Source organism: Sinocyclocheilus grahami, unplaced genomic scaffold (assembly GCF_001515645.1).
Source record: "Sinocyclocheilus grahami isolate Dianchi unplaced genomic scaffold, SAMN03320097.WGS_v1.1 scaffold143.1, whole genome shotgun sequence".
In the NCBI taxonomy this organism is placed as follows: Eukaryota; Metazoa; Chordata; class Actinopteri; order Cypriniformes; family Cyprinidae; genus Sinocyclocheilus; species Sinocyclocheilus grahami.
Genome location: NW_015505322.1, coordinates 552062 through 574490, shown reverse-complemented (window position 1 = coordinate 574490; position 22429 = coordinate 552062). Strand labels below are relative to the sequence as shown.

Here is a 22429-nt window from a genome sequence, read left to right as displayed (position 1 = left end):
ATATATATATATATATATATATATATATATATATATATATATATATATATATATATATATAAAATATGAAAGAGAAAGCCGAAAATATAAATATGTAACACTAACACAAATATAAAAGAGAATACAAAAAAAAATGGTACAAGACAATCAGTCAAACTTCTAATGCTCTTTTTGTTGCTGAAGTGTAGATGAGGAATGTAGCAAAACATGTTTTAATGCTCTCATACATGAAAGTCAAGAAAGGATCACACAACTAGTCAACTTAACAACCAAATAAACAATTATTGGCCATATGAAGAGTGCAATGCAATATTCACAATGTTGCTTAGTTATCGTCATGAATGAGCCCTATTGAGCAGTGAAAAAATACCACAGCAGAACAGATATGTGGTAGGGGGTTGAGGTTGGACACTCACATTTGAGGTAATCAGAGTTGAGGTTTTCAATGTCTGGGTGTGACGACAGCGCTTTATACACTTCTTCATGTTCCCCCAATGGAAGAAAGTTCAAAAGGTTCTGATCCACCAGGTCCGACTGAAACAAACATGATTATATATGAACATATGACAGATATAAAATATAACAATTCCAAGACCAAAAGAAATCTTTAAATAGACTACAAACGATCTGCCAACTAAACAAACATCCTCTCTTACTTACAGGCAGATGCTCAAGTAGGGAGGTTACGCTTTCTGAGATGTAAATGATGTTGCCGTCTGTCAGCATCACAATGAAGAACCCATCCAGTCCCTTAAAAACACACAAACACATTACTAAAACAGCTCCAATCCATGAGCTGAAAATGCAGAAGTGGTGGGTGAAAAATGAAAGAACATTAAATATGAATGAGGATGCACATGTTTTTTATTAGTGGAAACATCTTTCACAACAGGAAGAAACAGAAAGAGAAAAACTAATACAAACACTCATATTGCCCCAAAGCAGAATCTTACCTCTAGCATCAGCTGTGTAAACTCCTCATTGCTAAGAAACGGGGGTTTCCAATCCTGCTTGATCTCACTTGACTCAGACTGTGCAGCAATTTCTGTATTTGAACACAAACAATTCACTGTAAGCAGCTTTCTAGGATCTGCAGGTTTTAGTTGCTTAGAGACTAAACATCCTTTAAAAAGTTTTGGGTCGGTAAAACATTACCTCTAAAAAAGTTTCTTTGCTCATCAAGGCTGCACTTATTTGATGAAAAAGACAGTAAAAACAGTAACATTGTGAAATATTATTACAATTTAAAATAATTGTTTCCGGTTTCAAAAGATTTTAAAATAAACAGTGGCTTACGAAAGTATTCAATACCCCTTAATTTTTTCACATTTTATGTTGCAGCCTTATGTTAAACTGATTTAAATTACTACAAACCACATTCCATACACTGCGATGACAAAGTAAAATAAAATAAAATAAATGATTTGTGATAATGCAAATTTATTACAAATAAAAAAAACTGAAATTATATTTCTTGAGACACTTGAAACTTAGCTCAGGAGCATTCGAGTTTCACTGGATCATCGAATGGAATAGTATAGCAAAATAGTTTCAGCTAATTAAATATTACATACAAATAAACAATAGTAATAATCAAGGAAGAGTACAATGCTTCATAAAGTGTTTTTTTTCCAGATGTGTTTGAAATATTGCATCATGTGGCATAGAAAATACTGCAGTAGTATGCAGCTTTGTTGTCACATGACCTCATTATACTGCATTTTAAGTCTAGTTATAACTATATTTTTTTATTTAACTTGAATATTAAAATGTCTGATAAAAAAAAAACGTGGTGATATAACTGTGTATCTGGAGTGGGAGTTTAAGGATATTGTTTAAGCATTGCATTGTGGGATTCTGTCCAGTATGATGCGATTTATAAAGCACCCTTTTGGCTTTTTTTTTTTTTTGGGGTCAACCAGGTATACAACGCATACCGAAAATGAGCATACGGCTCACAACACACATACTGCAGAAACTGCATGAGTAGCATGATGGTAGAGCTGCATAAATAATCAAGATTACAATTATAGCTGTGATAAATTAATCATGAAAACTGATGATTACAGAATTCCACTTAGATCTAAATCACATGCCAACAATTTTTTTTTATTTATTTTTTTTTTTTTTTTGAGCATTATAAACCAATCACAGACTGTGCCATTGCATCTGTTGTGCACATGGATGCAATGGCAAAATAATAAAGAAGATCTGTAATTATTCCAGTAATCATTTTGCCTCACCTTTGTGCTTGCGCAGGTAGTCTATGCTTTTCTGCAATATTGCTGACTTGTCCATCTTGCGTGTGTTTCCGGGCAACATGGTGCCAAGTTCTTTAATGAGGACATTGAACTGGTCTCGCCTTTTCTTCTCTGACTTATTTCTGGAAACTCTGTGGTTGAAGATAATAAAGACATGAAAACAAAGCATTACACAAGGCTGGAAAATGTTTATTCATGATAAACACATCCACTGTAAACATTAACCTTTAGACCAATAGTGGAAGCATACAAGCATAACCCGGAAAAACTGCTTTTAATCAAGTTAGCGTGATTTATGATGCGTTTATGATGTAGACATTTTCTGTTTTTTTTTTTTTTTTTTATGGTTCATGAGAAAAGTGAACAACATAAGCCATAATAAGAGAAGTTGAAAAATGCGAGAACCCTGTTAAATGTGGTTTTAACATACAAATACTCACAATAATCTTCAAGTAAAACAAACATGTTTATTATAATCTACTATTTGGGACCATTCCATCAACATAGGGCTGCACGATTATGACAAAAATCATAATTGTCGATTATTCCCTTGAAATTGTAATTGCGATTATTAATTACGATTATCACAATTTATATTGAATGATGTTTATACCATTGCTTGATGCAACTGCATGCCGTATTTTTATATGAAAATAAACAAGCTGAAAACACTAACTGAAAAACCTTTAGTGCTTTTCTATAGTATTAAGCCTCAAATGTCAACTATACATCGGATTGGTTTCTTCTTTAAATTATAAAAATATTAATGGTATTATAATGTTATACTAAAACTAAAACAATGGAAAACCCCTTAAGATAACACGTAGAAAGAAAAAAACATATCTTAAGCGTGCAGAATAACATACGTGGACTTTGAACTATTAATTGCCACTTTGAACGATTACGTAATTGTGGCATCCATAATTGTAATCGCGATTAGAAATTCGATTAATTGTGCAGCCCTACATCAACACAACTATTAGATCTGAATGACGTTTATACCCATTTCTATTACGATAATATTTCATAAGTATAAAACAGAATTAGGGCTGCACAATTACAATTACGGACGCCACAATTACGTAATCGTTCAAAGCGGCAATTAATCATTCACATTCTTAAGATGTGTTTTTTATCTTTAGGGTTTTTCCATTGTTTTAATTTTAGGTTTAGTATAACATTATAATACCATGCATATTTTTACTTTTTTTATTATTTATTTAAAGAAATCCAATGTATAGTTCACATTTGAGGCTTAATACTATTGAAAAGCATTAAAAGTTTTTTAGTTTGAGTGTTTTCAGCTTGTTTATTTTCATCTAAAAATATGGCATGCGGTTGCTTCAAACAATGGTATAAACATCATTCAGTGTAAATTGTGATAATCGTAATTAATAATCGCAATTACAAATTCAAGGAATAATCAACAATTATGATTTTTGTCATAATCGTGCAGCCCTAAACAGAACAAAAACAGCAATTTAACTCACCTTTTCGCCTTATCTTTCCCCTCTTCCTCCATCAGCCCATCAAAAACACTACCATCATCCCTAAAATAGGACACACATTTATTCTCTGAGTGATGGAAAACCATTTTTATTTTCTTTCTATTTAATAGAATTCTTTGCTTTTTGCATATCACTACAGAAAGAGAGAGAGAGAAACAGAGAAGCCATATACTTCTAAAAATAGACTAAGGCTGAAGACGAACTTCTCTGTAGTTCCTTTAAAATGTAAATGCAGAACGTGGGACACTGAAAATGCATGTGAATATAAAATTGCAATTACATTTTAATAAGGATGTTGTTGACATATGCATGCATGAAATGCAACATGAATTATATCAAACCACATTTTCTGTTGTGCTACTATATCTGAATTATTTCTGAAGAAGTACACTACTGTTTAAATGTTTGGGGTCAGTAAGATCTTTTTTTTTATTTTTATTAATACCTTAATTCAGCAAGGATGCATTAAATTGATCAATGGCAGTAAATAAATGTATAATGTTACAGAAATTAAAGATTTCTATTTCAACTTAATTGCTGAACTTTCTATTCATCAAAGAATCCTGAAAAAAGTTGCAATTTTCAACAAAAATATTAGCAGCACAAAATGTTTTAAACATTGATCACCAATTCAGCATATTAGGATGATTTCTAAAGGATCACGTGACACTGAAGAATAGAGTAATGATGCTGAAAATTCAGCTTTGTATAACAGAAATAAATTACAGTTTAAAATATATTACAATAGAAATTTTAAACTGTAATGATACTTCACAACGCTACAGTTTTTAATTACATAAACACAGCCTTGTTGAGAATAAGAGTATTCTTTCAAAACCTTAAAAAGATCTTACTGACCCCCATTTTTTGAACGATAGTGTATGTGAAGATTATTTCAGCTCTACCTGGAGCTCATGATAACGCCGTCTCATGAATCAATCTGGGGTTAAAAAACCTGATGCATTGGGAAGACATTGGTGAGGAGGAGCTGCAACTGTGAAAGCCTGCGGACACACAAAACAGAAGATAACTGAATGACAAATTAACAGTGTTGTTTAATATTACTTCTCTGAATCTTTTTGGTCACTGTAGCTACAGTCAGAGGTGAAAGGTAATTGATGGGCACACAGAGCTTGGGGCCACATAACCGCTAACTCAGCATAAATAGTCTACTTTACAAAACATATATATAGGACACATTCAACTTTTAATACATTTTCACTTGCTGGTTCAAAAAGTCACACAGTTCTTCGCATCAAACTAATCATGGTCATTACAGAAATTAAAAGCCTCTACTGAAGTTTCAGGTCCAGTCCATATCCAGACCAGATGGTGGATCAGCACCTAGAGACGACCTCAACAGCCCTGACTGTCAGGAGACCATGTCAACTAGATGCGCCCCAGAGACAGATCCCCTGCGAAGACCTCATCACCTCGACAACCATCGGCACAAGACCACGGGAAGCAGACAAATCCTCTGCACAATCTGACCAGCGTTGCAAAAATAATGATCTTTAAAAAAAGCATCATATGACCCCTTTAAACCCCGTCATGCTGGTTTCATCTGGCCAGAGGAGAACTGGCCCCCAACGGAGTCTGGTTTCTCCATTTCTGTTATCGGTGGAGTTTTGGTTCCTTGTCACTGTCGCCTTTGGCTTACTGGGGACACTTCATTTCTGGCAATATTGTCAGCTTGACTGCACAGACACTATTGGAAGAGGCTGAACTGGATGATGACATCACTGAATCAACAATGAACTGACTTTAGCTGGAAAAAATGACTCTTGCATTACTGACAAACTATTTTCCTATTTGACACTGTAAAGCTACTTTGACACAATCTGTATTGTATAACGCGCTATACAAATAAAGGCGACTTGACATTATGCTCGTCGTTCCTGTTTAACCCATGTAAACTGCGACCACAACAGCTGTTATAATAAACATAGCAGTCTATCATTTACACGAGCCTGTCAACCCTCTTAGAGACGCTGACGTTGTGAGAAAACATCCTAATTAAACCAAACATGTGTCGTAATGAAGACTGAAATGTCACGTCAGTGCATAAACTGCTAAACTTAAAGAGAAAGTACTACTTTTCAATACTTACACTGTTACCTCACAGCAGCAGCATGTGTATCGCGGAACTACCGCCTTTATCAAAATAAACATATTTGGTACCTACCAAAAAAAACCACTCTCACACTTCCACACAGGAGCCTGAACAGATCTGAGCTCCTTCGGTTCCGAGATCCGTGCAGTCATTCATTGGGTTGAATAAGCGGTGCAATACCGAGCAAAGCAATGCTGAATTTCAAGCACGCACTTCCTCGAGCGCTCTCGCGAATGTGGGTCAGCGGGCCTAGTGTGGCACGCGAGGCGAACGGAAGCTGCTCTGATCGCCGCAAAGTCCAAACGCGTTCAGTTCATGCTCGTAACGCCATGTACATAAGCAGTTAGGACTTCTTTTAGACTTTTACCTTAAATCGGCGGCCGTGCGAGTGCGATTTCGGTTTCGAACAGGATGAAAAACATGTAGGCCAAGCCTACTTCACGCGAGCAGTCCAAGTCATGCGCAGTAGCCTGCGCCATAAGCGCACACACACGGGCCACATCAGTGCACTTAGAAAAATAGTGTGCAAAAGCTAAATAGTATTGCAAGTGGTCTGTGTTGTATGCTTAATTAAGCACTTTTTGCATTATTTTTACGACATTTTATTCCAGTGGTACCTTAAATTGTAATGTTTGATGAGACTAATCACTGTTTCCCCCCCCAAAATTAATATTTTATAAACTTAACTTTAAAAGGAGCCGACAAACTAGTACCCAGCTCATATTACTGGTAAACTAGGTTGTTTGCACATATTCACCATTGAAATACTGGTCTTAAACTGGTTTTATTTAAGATGTAAGTTAGACACAGTATTCCAGAAATGGGGCCTGATTTTATTTTGGCCATAAACATATCTTATTATCCATGCCATACTCCTTGGCCCATACGCTACTCTTCCATCCAAAACTACATCCTCCATCATACGAATATTCCCAGCACTCCTCCAGTACTTTACGAGTGAGATGAGTCCTTACTGATGGATGAAGATTCACCCAATACGTCATTGTCAATTTTATCCTTCTAAGTTCAAGAGGCATCTCACCCATTTCTACCCCAATTGCATCTACAGGTGATGTTTTAATTGCTCCACAACATATTCTTAATGCTCTGGATTGAATGATTTGCTCATATTCACCACTGAAATACTGCACTCTAAAAAATGCTGGGTTAAATACAAGCCAGTGCTGGGTAAAATAGGGACAAACCCAGCAATAGGGTTGTTTTGACCCAGCGGTTGGGTTACTACCCAGAAGGTTGGGTTAAACATTTAACCCAACCGCTGGGTCAAAACAACCCTATTGCTGGGTTTGTCCCTATTTTACCCAGCACTGGGTTGAATTTAACCCAGCATTTTTTAGAGTGTGGTCTTATACTGGTTTTATTTAAGATGTAAGTTAGACACAATATTCCAGAAATGGGGTCTGATTTAATTTTGGCCATAAACATATCTTCTATGAAAACAAATTTGTTCACCGTTTAAAATTTTTTTTTTTTTTTAACATTTAATTTAAACGCGCGATTAAAATGTGTACAGGTTAGAACTAAACATGTCGGTTTTTATTTGACAGTTTACGATATGAGCTTTGTATTTTAATACAGCATACAGATTGGCGTTATTGTTTCAATTTCACATTAAATAAAAATAAGTGACACAAATAAAATACACATCTGTTTTATTTCTAAATATTGATCTTTACAGAGGGCAAAGCAGGTCCCAAGTCCCTTTAGGGTCAATGAGACTTTTATTTTGGAATAAAATGTCGTCTTTTGTTGACGTCAGTAGACGCGACTGTGTGCGATTTTCAACCTTCTAATGTCACGTGTAAGGCTTTCTAAGAATTATCTTCGGAATCACGGTTGATTTGATCTGTTTTTATAAATTCAGAGACGATGTTGATACCATTCAGAAGGGCGTTACTTACGGCAATCCGACAACACAACTGTAGATTTGTTTCGGACTCTCATGCCACTTCCAGTACAAGAAAAGTAAGTTGCATGACTCGTATCATCAGCTAAATGTCTCTCTGTACACACATGTCATTCGTTTTGTTTTTATTGTTACGTCTGAATGGGTTTATTCAGGGTTTAGTTCTTGGCGTGTATGAGAAACAGCCAGACAATGAAGGGATACGTTTAACGGAGGCTGCGGCGGCATTTGACAGCTCGATCTCAGGAAAACTGTCAGGAATGCTGACGATGTAAGTCACCGATTTGACTTTTGCATCCTTACTGTTCTTCTCGTTTTTTCATCTATTCTTTTCTCTGTTCTGTAGATCTGGACCTCCCCTGAAAAAAGGCAAAAGCAGGATCTTCTATGGCTTACATCAGGTGTGAACCCACATCTGTATGATCTTGGATGTCCTTTAGATGCTTGATGACAAGATTAATATATTAAAGGGGTCATATGATGCGATTTCAAGTTTTCCTTTCTCTTTGGAGTGTTACAAGCTGATTGTGCATAGATAAGATCCCTGAAGTTGCAAAGACTAAAGTCTCAAAACCAAAGAGATATTCTTTATCAAAGTTAAGACTCTGCCACTCCCCCCTAAAACGTCTCGTTCGAACACGCCCCCACATGTCTACCTCACTATGTGGAAATATTTGCATAATGCGCCCAAATGTTCACGCAAAGAAAGAAGGCGTGGTTTCAGTAACCGCAGTTAGTGTTGAAGCAGCATGTCAGGGAGACGCTGTGTGTTTCTAGGCGAAAGCAAAAGCACTTTATTTGGTCTTCCGGAAGTAGATGCATTTAGGAATCTTTAAGATTACTTACAACAGAACAGCAATGCATTTTATGGACGACCGTTTCGTGAACCTAGGAGAGGAGGTCATTCTGACTTTGCTATGACAATCTGGCGCTTCTGGCGTTACGAGCCGACAATCAGCTGGCCAATCAGAGCAGACTGCGCTTGTCGGAAGGAGGGACTTTGTTGAAAACGAAGCGTTTGAGAGAGGCGGGGCATAGAGGACAATCCGTGTATCAATCGATCATTCGTTTTTTGATTTAATATTGAAAGTAGAAAAATTAGAAAACTGATCCTTTTTCGTTTTTTTGTTTTTTTTTCCAAAAAACGAAAAACGAGAATTCAGCTTAAATTTTAGTTTTTCGTTCATGGGTGGAAAAATTAATAAACAGTTTGAATATTTGATTTCTACATATGGGCGGGAATTAAACGCTGATTGGTCAGCCGAAGATCAAACTGTGCCATCATCAGTTCTTCTGCAGTATCACGCAGCAGATTAATAGTCCTCTGCTGCTGCTGCTGTTGTACGGATTAATAACCCATTTTATCAATTTCATATTTTTCTCATCAAACAGACTAATGAATAGCTCGTCTAATGACAGCGTATTAAGTTCCCACGATGGGGGAAAATCCAAGTGAACATCAATCAGTACTCAATATTAATTTAAACTGCTTTAAATATGACTGCTGCTTATTTCCTGTGCACTTCAATACTGGTCTGCACTTGACTGTAGTCGCGTCTGTCTGCTTATTGAGTTTATTTAACCCATCACAATTTCGCAACATTGCAATGTCCTGCTCGGGGCTTGCCAATTTATGGCAGAGAATGGTGACTTTAGTTGTTTGTTTTTTTTTAAGCGGATACATATCTGTCATAAAATAATCCTATGCATCTCGTGCCGTATATTCCAAGCATTCTGAACGTATACTGAGGGTTTGGTGAGAAAAAAACGAAATGGCAAGTTATTATATTTTATGAAAATCTTGCGTGGCAGCTCACGCTGCACACAAGTGCATATCCTTTTGAGATATCAATTATATCTATAAAACACAAGACTACATTATATAACTCTAACAGTAGGCTATTTAATATCTGTTGTTCTCCTGTTGTCAGTCAGAATGACAGTTCTTGCGTGAACATAGGTCAACCCAAGCCAATTTATTATTCTTTCCTTTCTTTCTTAGTGTTTAAAATATTTATTTTGAAACAAATTAATTAATTTCTTAATTAAACAAACAGACTTACTGGGTGAGCAGGGTAGGCTAAGACAGCTGTCATATCATACCCTGCCATGCCCAGCTGATGCAAAGAATAGAATTTATATCTACACAGAAGAAAGCCCTGTCTAGACTCTGCCCCGGTACGAGTTGTGTCGAGCTATTCATTAGCCTGTTTGTTTGATGAAAAAAGATTAAATGTAGTTGCAATAAATGTGTTAAGAATCCATACAACTGCAGCAGCGGAGGACTATTATTCTGCTGCGTGATACTGCGGAAGAACTGATGAAGGCGCGGTTTGATCTTCGGTTGACCAATGAGCAGAAAGGGGCGTTTAATTTCCGCCCACATGTAGAAATGGAATATTCAAGTTATTAATTTTTCCACCCATGAACGAAAAATGAAAATTTTGAAAATGTTTCTCATTTTTCTACTTTCAATATTAAATTAAAAAACGAATGATCGAATGATACACGGATTGAGGACCTACAATAATATACAGTATTTGAAAAATAATGTGTTTTTTTGAACATTAAAGCATGTCAGCATATTCTGTTACACCAAATACACCAAATAATGATCTTTAAAAAAGCATCATATGACCCCTTTAATATATCAGTCGATCCTTACCAAAGTTTCTTTTTCTTTTAAAGGACTTCCCTAGTGTAGTTGTTGTTGGTCTTGGTAAGAGCGGCACAGGTGTGTGTGGAAAAGAGAACTGGGACAACTGTAAGGAAAGCATCCGTGCAGCTGTGTCAGGTAAATGTCATTGTTGTGTTCGGCTAAATCTCACAAGGCTCTGCCAAGAACATGATGTCAGGGTAAGATTTCACCCCCAGATCAAAAGAAATTAGATTTTGCTTAAAGAAAATGAAGAATTAATGTGTTTTGAATGTTATTTATTCTGCTCTCTATTACTGTAATGCATAATTGAATTGCAATCTTGTGGAAAGCTATTAATAGCTGCAAAGGGGGACCGACTCTATTAATGTCTGTGTATTTAGAATGCAGTGTCATTAAAATCCCTGTTGGTGTAATGGTCTCAATGTTTTATGAAACATTATATCGTTGATACATTTTTTAGCTATATCGCATATATATATTAGGTCTGTCAGTCGATTAAAATTTGTAATCTAATTAATTACATGATGTGTTGATTAATTAGTCTAATTAATCGCAAAATAAATTTGACTATGAAAATACCCACAAAAGATTATTTAAAGCTATTTTAGTTAAATGAGAAAATATCAAGTAGACATTACAAATTGTTGCTTTAGAAAGTAATATTTTATTTGATTCAACATAAAATGTATTACACGTAAACATTTAGGCCACAACAGCCTAACATAAACTATGGAACATAAAAGAAGATAATTTGAGAAACATCTCAGTATTTTTTGTCTTTAAGTTATTACTAAAACGGCTTTGTTACCAACAGTCTTCAAAATACATTCTATTATGTTCCACAAAAGAAAGGTTTGAAACGAGGGTGAGTGAATGATGACAGAATAAACATTTTTTGGGTGAACTATCCCTTTAATATTATTATTATTATTATTATGAAATGATACTCTAAACAAGAAACAAAACCCCATGTCGTTCCAAACCCGTAAAAGCTTCGTTCTTCTTCGGAACACAATTTAAGATATTTTGGATGAAAACCGGGAGGCTTGTGACGGTGCGTTTGACTGCCAAGTAAATTACACTGTCAAGGTCCAGAAAAGTATGAAAGACATCGTCAGAATAGTCCATCTGCCATCAGTGGTTCAACCGTAACGTTATGAAGCGACGAGAATACTTCTTGTAAGCGAAGAAAACAAAAATAACGACTTGATTCAACAATTCGTCTCCTCTGTGTCTCTCCACATCACCGTAGCGCCATTTTGGAGAATAACCACTGAACGCAAGCAGTATACGCTATTCTGTGTTAGCCGCGCTGCACGGATGCGCTGTTTTCGTTCAAATCAAAGCGTAAATACACGTAGAAAACGTATCCTTGTGTCGCGGCTGACACAGAAGAATCACGTTATTTTTTTCATAACTAATTAAGTTAACGCGTTAAACTGACAGCCCTAATATATATATATACACAGTATATAGACAATTCCAATACCATGATGCAATTTGCCCGTGAATATTTCCTGCTTATCGTAAAACTATTTCAACATGGCTGTCATAAGTTTTTATCAAAATGTGGACCTTTTTGGATTCTCAGAACTTATGCAAGTTATTAACATAAAACCAGAAATACATTAAGACCATTACGTTAAAATGCTATTGTTTACATTCCTCAAAATGGTCTATATGTACATTTTTAACCAGATCACAAATGTTATATATATATAACATTTCCAGAAACTTTCCAAAAATCCCTGGAATATTCCAAAATATCCTGAAAAGTTTCAGAAATGTTCCACCTTTTTGCAACCCTAGTTCTAAGAAGAATTGGAATTGCAACAAAAACTTGAACGTTAAATATATAGACACAATGTGCTTAACTGTCATGAAAAAGATATATACATAAATGGTCCTAAAATAGGCTTTGTTTTCTCTCAAAAATGTCTTATTGTTCATAGTTCATTCAAGTAGTTTGTGTTTTTCATAATACATGTGTTGGAAATTGAGAACATGTTTTTTAAATGCACTATTTCAAATCGCCCTAACAAGTTTGCCTGTGTTTGTACAGTGGGATGCAGGCAGCTTCAGGATCTGGAGGTAGCTCATGTGGAGGTGGACCCTTGTGGAGATGGGCAGTCAGCAGCAGAGGGCGCTGTGCTCGGACTTTTTGAGTATGATGAGTTCAAAACAAAGAAGAAGGTCCGTGTCACGACCCAACCATATGGGAGGTATATAAAACACAAATGTTTAGATATTCATGAATTGCTAGGAAGTTTATTGCATGAGTTGTAATAAAGTCACACACATGCTGCACCTCACGCTCATCCTAAGAATTCTAGCTCTTAATTTTCTTCTTTCCTGTTTCTTTGCAGTGTGGATTCAGCAGCATGGCAGAAAGGTGTCCTGTATGGGGACGGGCAGAATCTGGCCAGACGACTAATGGAAGCTCCAGCCAATCACATCACTCCCACAGCGTTCGCAAACACTATAGAGCAGAAACTCTCACCCTTTGCTCATAAAGTGGCTGTCCACAAGAGGTAGTCTCAGAGTTCATTAAAACGAATCACTCTATTCATTAATGATTACTCAACACATCACTTTTCTGCATTTGTTTACCTCTTGTTCTTTAAGGCGTCAGTCTTGGATTGAGAGTGAGCAAATGGGGGCTTTTCTCAGTGTGTCTAAAGGCTCAGAGGAGCCCCCTGTCTTTCTCGAGCTGCATTACAAAGGCAGTTTAGACTCTGCACAGCCCCCTCTTGTGCTGGTGGGAAAAGGAATCACCTTTGACAGGTAACTGCATCTGTACAGAACCTAAAAGCATCAGTAGTTGGGAATTTGAAGCTCAAATAATTTGTGTGTCTGTCTCATTCCAGTGGTGGGATCTCTCTGAAGCCATCTTCAGGCATGGATGCCATGAGAGCAGATATGGGCGGAGCAGCCACTGTGTGTTCCGCTCTCGTGACGGCAGCCGCTCTCAAACTCCCAATCAATATCATTGGTCCGTCCATTGCACTAGACACTGTTCACTGCAACCGTTCGCACACAAACTAATCTCGTGTTCCTTATTTCAGGTTTGGCACCACTCTGTGAAAACATGCCAAGTGGAAAAGCAAACAAACCGGGTGACGTTGTCCGTGCCAAAAATGGCAAAACCATTCAGGTATTCTGCACTCGCACATACAATACCGATATGCATTACTGTTTAACATTGCCTATGTTATCTGGTATGGCAAAGCTGAATTTTGGAGTAAAATTTGAATAGATTTTTCAGTAATCATTCTAATATGCTGATTTGGTGCTCAAGAATTTTTTTTTATTATTAGCAATGTTGAAAAAAAGTGTAATGTTTGCGGAAATTGTGATAAATTTTTTATACGATTAATTGAAAGTTCAAAAGAACAGTGTTTATTTAATATCAAAATTCTTTACTTTTATCGTTCTAGTGTCCTTGGTGAATAAGTAGTTAGTTTCTTTTTTTCTTTGGTAGGTTGACAACACTGATGCGGAGGGCAGATTGATTTTGGCTGATGCTCTGTGTTATGCTCATAGTTTCAAGCCCAGAGCAATAATCAATGCGGCTACGCTTACAGGTACCAACACACAAGCTGCATTGATGCTTTCAAGTAAACATAGACTCATATTAATGGTTTCTCTCTGTCTTGGTTCCTCTGGCAGGTGCCATGGATGTGGCCTTAGGTTCTGCTGCTGCAGGAGTGTTTACAAATTCTGATTGGCTATGGGAGCGGCTGCAAAAGGTAATTAGCAGCGTCACAAAATGACTTGAATACTATTCTTCATTGACATCGTCCTTTCATATTGAAAGGCTTTGTGTGAGCTGATGTCATCATATGTGATTTGTGTATCCTCCTAGGCAAGCATTGTTACTGGTGACAGGGTGTGGAGGATGCCACTGTTTCAGCACTACACCAAACAAATAACAGAGAGCGCACTGGCAGATCTGAACAACGTTGGAAAATGCAGCCGGTACGTATGCACACTCAAACATGCTGTTTTACACATTGTAGTATTCTTTTTCACATGTTCCCTTCCTTTAGTTCAACTGGACTAGTTATTAGTTATGTGAAGTAAAGGATATTGGGATATAAAAAAAAACAATGCAGTCCAAGTGTCAACTTCACTATGTACAGTATGTTATGTGAAAAGACAATGTTAACATGTCCAAATTTTATTCTTACAACACACTCATACTTTGTAGTGCATATATAATGTTTATATAAATTTGTATCAAATGCAGTACATACTCGAACCAAATGTGATTTTCAATATGTCCTGCCCCAACTTCTTGTTTCAATAGAAAAATTCTCTATACCGGAAAGAGAAATGTGTTTGCAAAACATTTTATAAGGGTCTTCATTCCTCGTTTGCCCATTGAGTTATCTACATAATTATGTATGTTATTAAGAATGTTTATTCTACAAGGATGCATTGGTTAAAAAAAAAAGGTAAAGAGGTTTAAAAGTATAGTTCACCCCAAAATAAAAAAAGGTCTCTCATCATTTACTCACTTTTGTTGTGCCAAACCTGTATGAATTTATTTCAGCTGTTTAACACAAAAGAAGATATTTTCAAGAATGCTAGCAACCAAACACATGACGGTAGCCATTGACTCCCATAGTATGGGAAAAAATACTATGGAAGTCAATGGCTACCGTCAACAGTTTGGCTACCATCATTCTTCAAAATATCTTATTTTGTACTCAACAGAAGAAAGAAATGACTAAAAGAAAGAAATTACAGGTTTGGAACAAGTGGGGTGAGAAAATTATGACAATGTTCATTTTTGGGTGAATTATCCTTTTAAAATTATATTTCAAATAATTGTAGTTCTTTTGAATTTTCTGTTCAGCGAAGAATCCTGAAAACAGTAATGTATCACAAAATATTAAGCATTTTCACAACCATTTTCAAATTACTCAAGCACTATATTAGCATGTTAGACTGATTTCTGAAGCATAATGTGAAATAATAATGTATTCACAGAAAAAGCATAATGTTCACAGAAAATGAAGACTGGATTAATGGCTGCTATAAATTCAGCTTAGATCACAGGAATAAATTACATTTTTAAATACATTAAAACAATACAATTCTAATATTATTTTAAAAAATGTCTAATATTAAATTGAACATTTTTGATCAAATAAATGCAGCCTTGGTGAGCATTAGAGACTTCTTTCAAAGCCACAGAAGAAAGAAATGACTAAAAGAAAGAAATTACAGGTTTGGAACAAGTGGGGTGAGAAAATTATGACAATGTTCATTTTTGGGTGAATTATCCTTTTAAAATTATATTTCAAATAATTGTAGTTCTTTTGAATTTTCTGTTCAGCGAAGAATCCTGAAAACAGTAATGTATCACAAAATATTAAGCATTTTCACAACCATTTTCAAATGTGATCATAATATAAAAATGTTACTCAAGCACTATATTAGCATGTTAGACTGATTTCTGAAGCATAATGTGAAATAATAATGTATTCACAGAAAAAGCATAATGTTCACAGAAAATGAAGACTGGATTAATGGCTGCTATAAATTCAGCTTAGATCACAGGAATAAATTACATTTTTAAATACATTAAAACAATACAATTCTAATATTATTTAAAAAAATGTCTAATATTAAATTGAACATTTTTAATCAAATAAATGCAGCCTTGGTGAGCATTAGAGACTTCTTTCAAAGAGACTTCTTTCAAAAACCTTTAAAACTCTTACCGACCCCAAACTTTGGAAGAGCAGTGTGTTTGTTCTGTAATCTGTAGTAATTACTGTGCTTGTTTTTGGTTGCCGTGATGTTGAACCGGTCTGTGACCTCACAGTTCAGGCGGCGCCTGCACTGCTGCAGCCTTCCTGAGAGAGTTTGTGACGGCTGATCATTGGGCTCATCTCGACATTGCTGGGGTCATGACCAATAAGGATGAAATCCCATACCTGAGAAAAGGAATGTCTGGAAGACCTACACGTACGTTGGTGGAGTTCATTGCTGGTTTGGCCTCTGAACCCTAATGTGACCATTGTGACCTTTGACCTGGTTGCCTCAGAGGTATATCCATGATGTTCAGCGTTCAGAACGATAGTTTGTGGTTATTAATACGTTTGCTGCTGAAATGAGCAGACAAGTGATCAACACAGTGAAAGGATTGAAAAAGTCATTGCTGAAGTGTTTAAGGCACAAGAAGAAACTTTTAGTGCCAAGAACAGAAAACAATATCTAATGGAAACTGCTAACAAGCACTGCTAGAACCTGCCACACTTGCTAAAATCTAGTTACTTTAAATAGCAAGGAATGAAACTGTAGAATATAAAAGATCAATTTGCTGGACTGCTCTTTTAAAATGGTATTGTATAAAGAAGTGGCGCAAGGTTCTGGGATCTTTTCAAATTCTGCATGTTTGTGTAATAAGATTACATGGTAGCGGTATTATACCATGCATAAATGCACAAAATACAAGGTCAATAAAGTAATCTGGCAATGAAGATTGTGATAAATGTCACGGTGAAAGACTGTTGTGTTGGCATTGAGTCTGGATGTGCTGCCCAAATTATTTTTGCCTTGAAAACATACGTTGATTTTTGTAAACGAAGGGAAAATATATTTTTCATTAATTCGATCTTTCATTAAACACTTCATTTATGCTTAAAAAATGTGGCGCCTTGTTTTGCCATATTAATGTTGAAATGAACTTAAAAGTATAATTATTTCAGGATTTGCTCACCCTCATGTTGTTCCAAACTTGTATGACTGACATCTGCGGAACAAGATTTCGAAGAATGTTGGTAACTGAACAGTTTTGGTTACCATTGACTTCCATTATATGGATTAACATTTTTTTTTTTAAATATGTTTTTAGAAGAGTCAAAAAAAAAGTCAAACCGGTTTAGAATGACATGAGGGCCGGTAAATGACGACAGAGTTTAAATTTTGGGGCAAACTATCCTTTTAAATGCTGCTCACTATTATATTCCCAACCATGTTTAAAGATTGACAGTATTTGTCCTATGAAGAGGTAATGTTTGAGAAAACAAAACATCTGTACAAAGACTATTCATGTGATTTGGGTCATTATGGAGAAACTTTTGAACTCAATAAATGGAAAAGTCAAAAAAAAAGTGAGTCACTGTGTACACCACTAGATGGCTTTGTGAAAGTGAATGGAGGAAGAAGAGAAGGCTTGTGTTATCTCAGAATGTTCAGTGTTGTGTCAGCTGGGCCTGTGCACTCATTTACACACAAAACAGGACACTTTACTGGAATGAAACCCTCTCACACCATGCCTCTGTGTGTGTTTCTAACTTTTGGAACATTCTAACTATCCACTGGGGACTCAGTTGCTAAAAGATGCCTTCAGAAATGTGCAAAATCTCGCAAAAACGTATTTTATGGCATCCTCAAAGATAAAAGTAAATGTGTCACAAATGTGAACTTATTGTTATTAATAGGAAAACGATTTTCTTTTAGAATTTTGGTTAGGATTTGTCTGTAGTAATTCTTATTTTCAACTAGGTTTATGTGGGTTTTGAAGACGTTAGAACAGACATTGTGCTGTAAGCTGATGTGGAATTTGTGCAATAAACTTAATCTGAAAAGCGGGTCGAGATGGAGAGGAGAACGATTGTTCTAACAGCGCAGAGGTTTAAGCATGCGCGCCCTGCTTTCATCCCACATTCCCCCTACACACGCACAACCCAAATATCCCCTTTAGGAACATACACCATCCTTACCTACATTTTCTAATTAACAGCACAGCACTGTCTCCATTCTACATGATAGAATTTTGATTGTCAAGTAACTTTACTTTTTAGATGGTATAGTTAATTACGTTGTCTTTTTTTACCACAAGTTTACTTGTAAATGTTACTTTAGACAGGAATTAAACATGGTGTTTGTGTTGCATAGTCACACGCAATGGTTGCTTTAGATTTACTTGGAACTATTTTCGTAAAATAATGTATTCTGCAATACTGTGTTTAAAAAGTAAATTTACTTTTTAGATACAGCATTGCCGATTGTTAAAATAGAGCTAGTATATTCAGCAAAAAACGGTATTGCTGATTACATCTATTTTACTACAAGTTTATTTAAGTGTTCTTTTTTAGACGCAGTATTGCTGACTGTTACAAGTTTACTTGTAAGTTTACTTTTTAGACAGTACTGCGGATTACGTTAAAAGAGGCAGAATATTCAGCAAAACTGTCTAAAATGTAAGTTTACTTTTTAAACAGTATTGGTGATTACATCTATTTTACTACAAGTTTACTTGTAAGTTTACTTTTTAGACAGTACTGCGGATTACGTTAAAAGAGGCAGAATATTCAGCAAAACTGTCTAAAATGTAAGTTTACTTTTTAAACAGTATTGGTGATTACATCTATTTTACTACAAGTTTACTTGTAAGTTTGCTTTTTATACACAGTATTGCAGGTGATGTTACATCTGTTTTGCTACAAGTTTACTCGTTAGTATACTTTTTAGACGCAGTATTGCAGGTTTCTACAAGTTTACATGTTAGTTTACTTTTTAGACGCAGTATTGCAGACTGTTACATCTATTTTACTGCAAGTTAACTTGTAAGTTTACTTTTTAAACAGTATTGGTGATTACATCTATTTTACTACAAGTTTACTTGTAAGTTTGCTTTTTATACACAGTATTGCAGGTGATGTTACATCTGTTTTGCTACAAGTTTACTCGTTAGTATACTTTTTAGACGCAGTATTGCAGGTTTCTACAAGTTTACATGTTAGTTTACTTTTTAGACGCAGTATTGCAGACTGTTACATCTATTTTACTGCAAGTTAACTTGTAAGTTTACTTTTTAAACAGTATTGGTGATTACATCTATTTTACTACAAGTTTACTTGTAAGTTTGCTTTTTAGATGCAGTATTGAAGGTGACGTTACAAATGTTTTGCTACAAGTTTACTTGTTAGTTTACTTTTTAGACGCAGCATTGCAGGTGACGTTACATCTGTTTAGCTACAAGTTTACTTGTTAGTTTACTTTTTAGATGCAGTATTGCAGGTGACGTTACATCTGTTTAGCTACAAGTTTACTTGTTAGTTTACTTTTTAGACGCAGTATTGCAGACTATTACATCTATTTTACTGCAAGTTTACTTGTAAGTTTACATTTTAGACGCAGTATTGCTGATTATGTTAAAATAGAGGCAGTAAATTCAGCAAAACTTTCTAAAATGTAAGTTTACTTTTTAAACACAGTATTGGTAATTACATCTATTTTACTACAAGTTTACTTGTAAGTTTGCTTTTTAGACGCAGTATTGCAGGTGACGTTACATCTGTTTTACTAAGTTTACTGGTAAGTTTATTTTTTAGACGAAGTATTGCTGTTTATTTGTAAATTTACTTTTTAGACACACTATTGCAGATTACATCTATTTTACTTCATTTACTTGTTGTGGGTTTACTTTTTTAAGATGGATTTGACAGTATTGCTGACTGTTCATGCATTTCGTTCAAAACTCTGATTTATTCAGTAATTAAACAACTTGTTTGTTGCTTAGTGACTTGCAACCGTTGTTTTAGCTTCTTTTGGAACTATTTTCATTGTCAGAGTAAAGTAGACAAGGCAGAGTGATCCAAACAGTGAAAGTCCCAGTAGTTTTGTTGGACCACTGCTTGGCCAATCAAATTCAAGAACCAGAACTAAGTGTTGTATATTTTGTGCGATATAAATATGTGAACTGAGTGGAGTTGATTTATAGTCTGGTGGACAAAATCAGACTTCATTTAGTCATAAAGGTGTGAATCTTAGGTTGTATATGGGGATATCTTATCGTGAAGTCATCATAGTTTCTTGGTTAGGAATTGAGATTATGTGATACGCCCATTTTGGGTGAGTCAGTGTATGGGATTTGAGAGTACAGAGTTATATGCATGAGATCTGTGTAAGGCTGAGACAAAGAGGGAACAGCTTTGATAACAGTTTTGTTCAAAAGTGCAGCCAGAGGACAAGGTCACCCTCATATAGTCAAAATATACTCTTTGCCACTTTGTTCATCTTTTGTTAAAGTGTGAAAGTTTGTGGTAAACGTAGAGCTGATATCCACATCACAAATCTTTGTTAAAGTGTGTTTTAATAAAAATGTAAAAATGTGCATTTGGGAACTGTACAATGATGAGGTCTGAAAAATAACTTACATTTAAACATTTTTAACAGACACTTTGTCCAATATTTCTAAATATCTAAATATTTTCTAGACAGCAATGATATTAAATGGGAAGAAATTTGAGAAAATTTTAGGACTTTCTCTTACCATTCAAAAGTTTTATTTAAAAGAAATGAATAATCTTATATATCAAAGATGCATTAGGTTGATCAAAAGTGACAGGAAAGACATTTATAATGTTACAATATTTTTATTTATTTATTTTTTATTCACAAATCTTTGGCAACATGTTAAACTGTTGTAATAATGTGCATTTGGGAACTGTATGAAAATGTATGAAACAATAAACATTACAATAATGTTACTTTTGATTTATTATTTTTTTATTAAAAATATATGCCGTTCTCTTAAACTTTTTTTTTTTTCATCAAATAATCTTGGAAAAAAGTATCATTGTTTCCACACACACAAAAAAAAAAGCCTTTTTCAACTGTGATAAGAAACTAATATTTCTTGAGCACCAATCAGCATATTGGAGTTCTTTGGCATCACAGCAATAAATTACAATATTTAAATAGACATAAACATTTACTTTAAAATGTAATAGTATTTTATAAAATTACTTGTCAGCCTTGATGAACCAGAAACTTCTTTCAAAAAGTTAAAAACACTTACCAACCCAAAACTTTTGAAGGGTATGTAAAAATGAAACTTAAATGAAAACTCCATTAAGGTTGAGCTACTGAAGCGCAACCTCAGAGCAATAAATATTTCTTCTGGGTGTGTGTATGTGTTTTGGGTTGAGGGGGTGGTTTATGTATGTTTTGGGCCTGCAAATGACCTATTATGTGTATGTTTTTGGGCCGCATGTTAATGAGTGTGTTATATTTTTTTTTTTTTTCTCTCTATATATATATATATATATATATATATATATATATATATATATATATATAGCAATATCACAATGATAAAATAATATCACAATGATAAAATAAAATTTCTTGGTCTAGTTCATGTTGATTTTGCTGTGTCACTTTAGTGCATAGTGACTCTGCAACCAGAGATGAGGAATGTGATTTTGTCCACTCCTACTGCTTTTACCCATGTGTAATTCACCTGCAAGCCTTTGTCATGTCCAGCATTGAGGAAGTGTTTCCGATCTCTCTCTCTGTCTCTTGTTTTCTCTCTTGTATTGTCTCTCTATTGAGAGAGAGAAGAAGGTGTGTTGGATGCATTGATTGTATGAAAGGCGTTTCTGTGTGTGAGAATAAATAGAACTCTTCTCAGAGACTTGTGTTTCACACATGGGGGTTGGTTCATTTATTTTTGTTTTCAGCCAAGTTAAGGGAAATATGGTTTAGTGAACTGTTCTAATCGGTGACTATAGTTATTAGATTAACTATTTGTTTGCCTGGGAAGACAATGGCATATATTAGTGAATGATATGAAAGGGGTAGTTCACCCAAAAATGAAACTTCTCAAGTTGTTTCAATTCTGTACACTGAAAAAAAGAAGAAGAAAAAATGGCGTAGAAAAAAAGATTTTTTATTTACAAAAAAAACAAAAAAACTTCACACAATTAGTTACTGTACAAATAAATGGTAAGTAACACATTGAACTCAACACTGAACATGAAATTTTGAAAAATAAAGACTGGAACAGTATTTTCTTGTTGAAGCGTGCTCCAGTAATCTTTTATTTACAACTTCAAAAAACAATTTCTTTCCTCTGTGAAAGATATTTTGAAAAATCTTTCTAAGTTTTGCAAGTTCGGAAGTATTGGTTTTTATTGAATGGTAAATAAATAAATA

General features: G+C 35.0%; 2 protein-coding genes across 7 annotated transcripts in view; one reads left to right on the top strand and one right to left on the bottom strand.

Moving 5' to 3' along the window:
- clockb (clock circadian regulator b) overlaps positions 1 to 6352 on the bottom strand; it is a 22121-nt gene extending 15769 nt beyond the window's left edge. For 5 of the 6 annotated variants that reach the window (XR_001609887.1, XR_001609886.1, XM_016280710.1 and 2 more), the window contains exons 1-7: positions 5955 to 6352; positions 4675 to 4773; positions 3752 to 3811; positions 2244 to 2392; positions 954 to 1045; positions 661 to 750; positions 417 to 534 (exon numbers count right to left, since the gene is read on the bottom strand). Coding sequence is in view for 4 of the 6 variants with exons in the window: in XM_016280710.1 (XP_016136196.1) it covers positions 417 to 534; positions 661 to 750; positions 954 to 1045; positions 2244 to 2392; positions 3752 to 3811; positions 4675 to 4685 (520 nt within the window). In the remaining 2 variants the exon portion in view is untranslated. The remainder of the gene's footprint in view (positions 1 to 416; positions 535 to 660; positions 751 to 953; positions 1046 to 2243; positions 2393 to 3751; positions 3812 to 4674; positions 4774 to 5954) is intronic. The other variant, XM_016280711.1, reaches the window with a different exon arrangement.
- A 1276-nt stretch (positions 6353 to 7628) lies between these two features.
- LOC107591534 (cytosol aminopeptidase-like) lies at positions 7629 to 17309 on the top strand. Its single transcript, XM_016280708.1, has 13 exons — positions 7629 to 7868; positions 7965 to 8080; positions 8156 to 8210; positions 10498 to 10603; positions 12531 to 12690; positions 12835 to 12999; positions 13094 to 13252; positions 13336 to 13460; positions 13534 to 13622; positions 13950 to 14052; positions 14138 to 14217; positions 14334 to 14446; positions 16305 to 17309. The coding sequence occupies exons 1-13, from the start codon at positions 7773 to 7775 to the stop codon at positions 16489 to 16491; spliced, it is 1554 nt and encodes a 517-aa protein (XP_016136194.1). The 5' UTR covers positions 7629 to 7772; the 3' UTR covers positions 16492 to 17309.
- The last annotated feature ends 5120 nt before the right edge of the window (positions 17310 to 22429 follow it).

Excerpts from the sequence above, each read along its gene's own strand:
- LOC107591534 (XM_016280708.1), top strand. The coding sequence starts at position 7,773 with ATGTTGATACCATTCAGAAGGGCGTTACTTACGGCAATCCGACAACAC. Across the intron at positions 8,211-10,497 it reads TCTTCTATGGCTTACATCAG|GACTTCCCTAGTGTAGTTGT; the intron begins GTGTGAACCCAC and ends TTTCTTTTAAAG. Across the intron at positions 14,447-16,304 it reads AACGTTGGAAAATGCAGCCG|TTCAGGCGGCGCCTGCACTG; the intron begins GTACGTATGCAC and ends GTGACCTCACAG.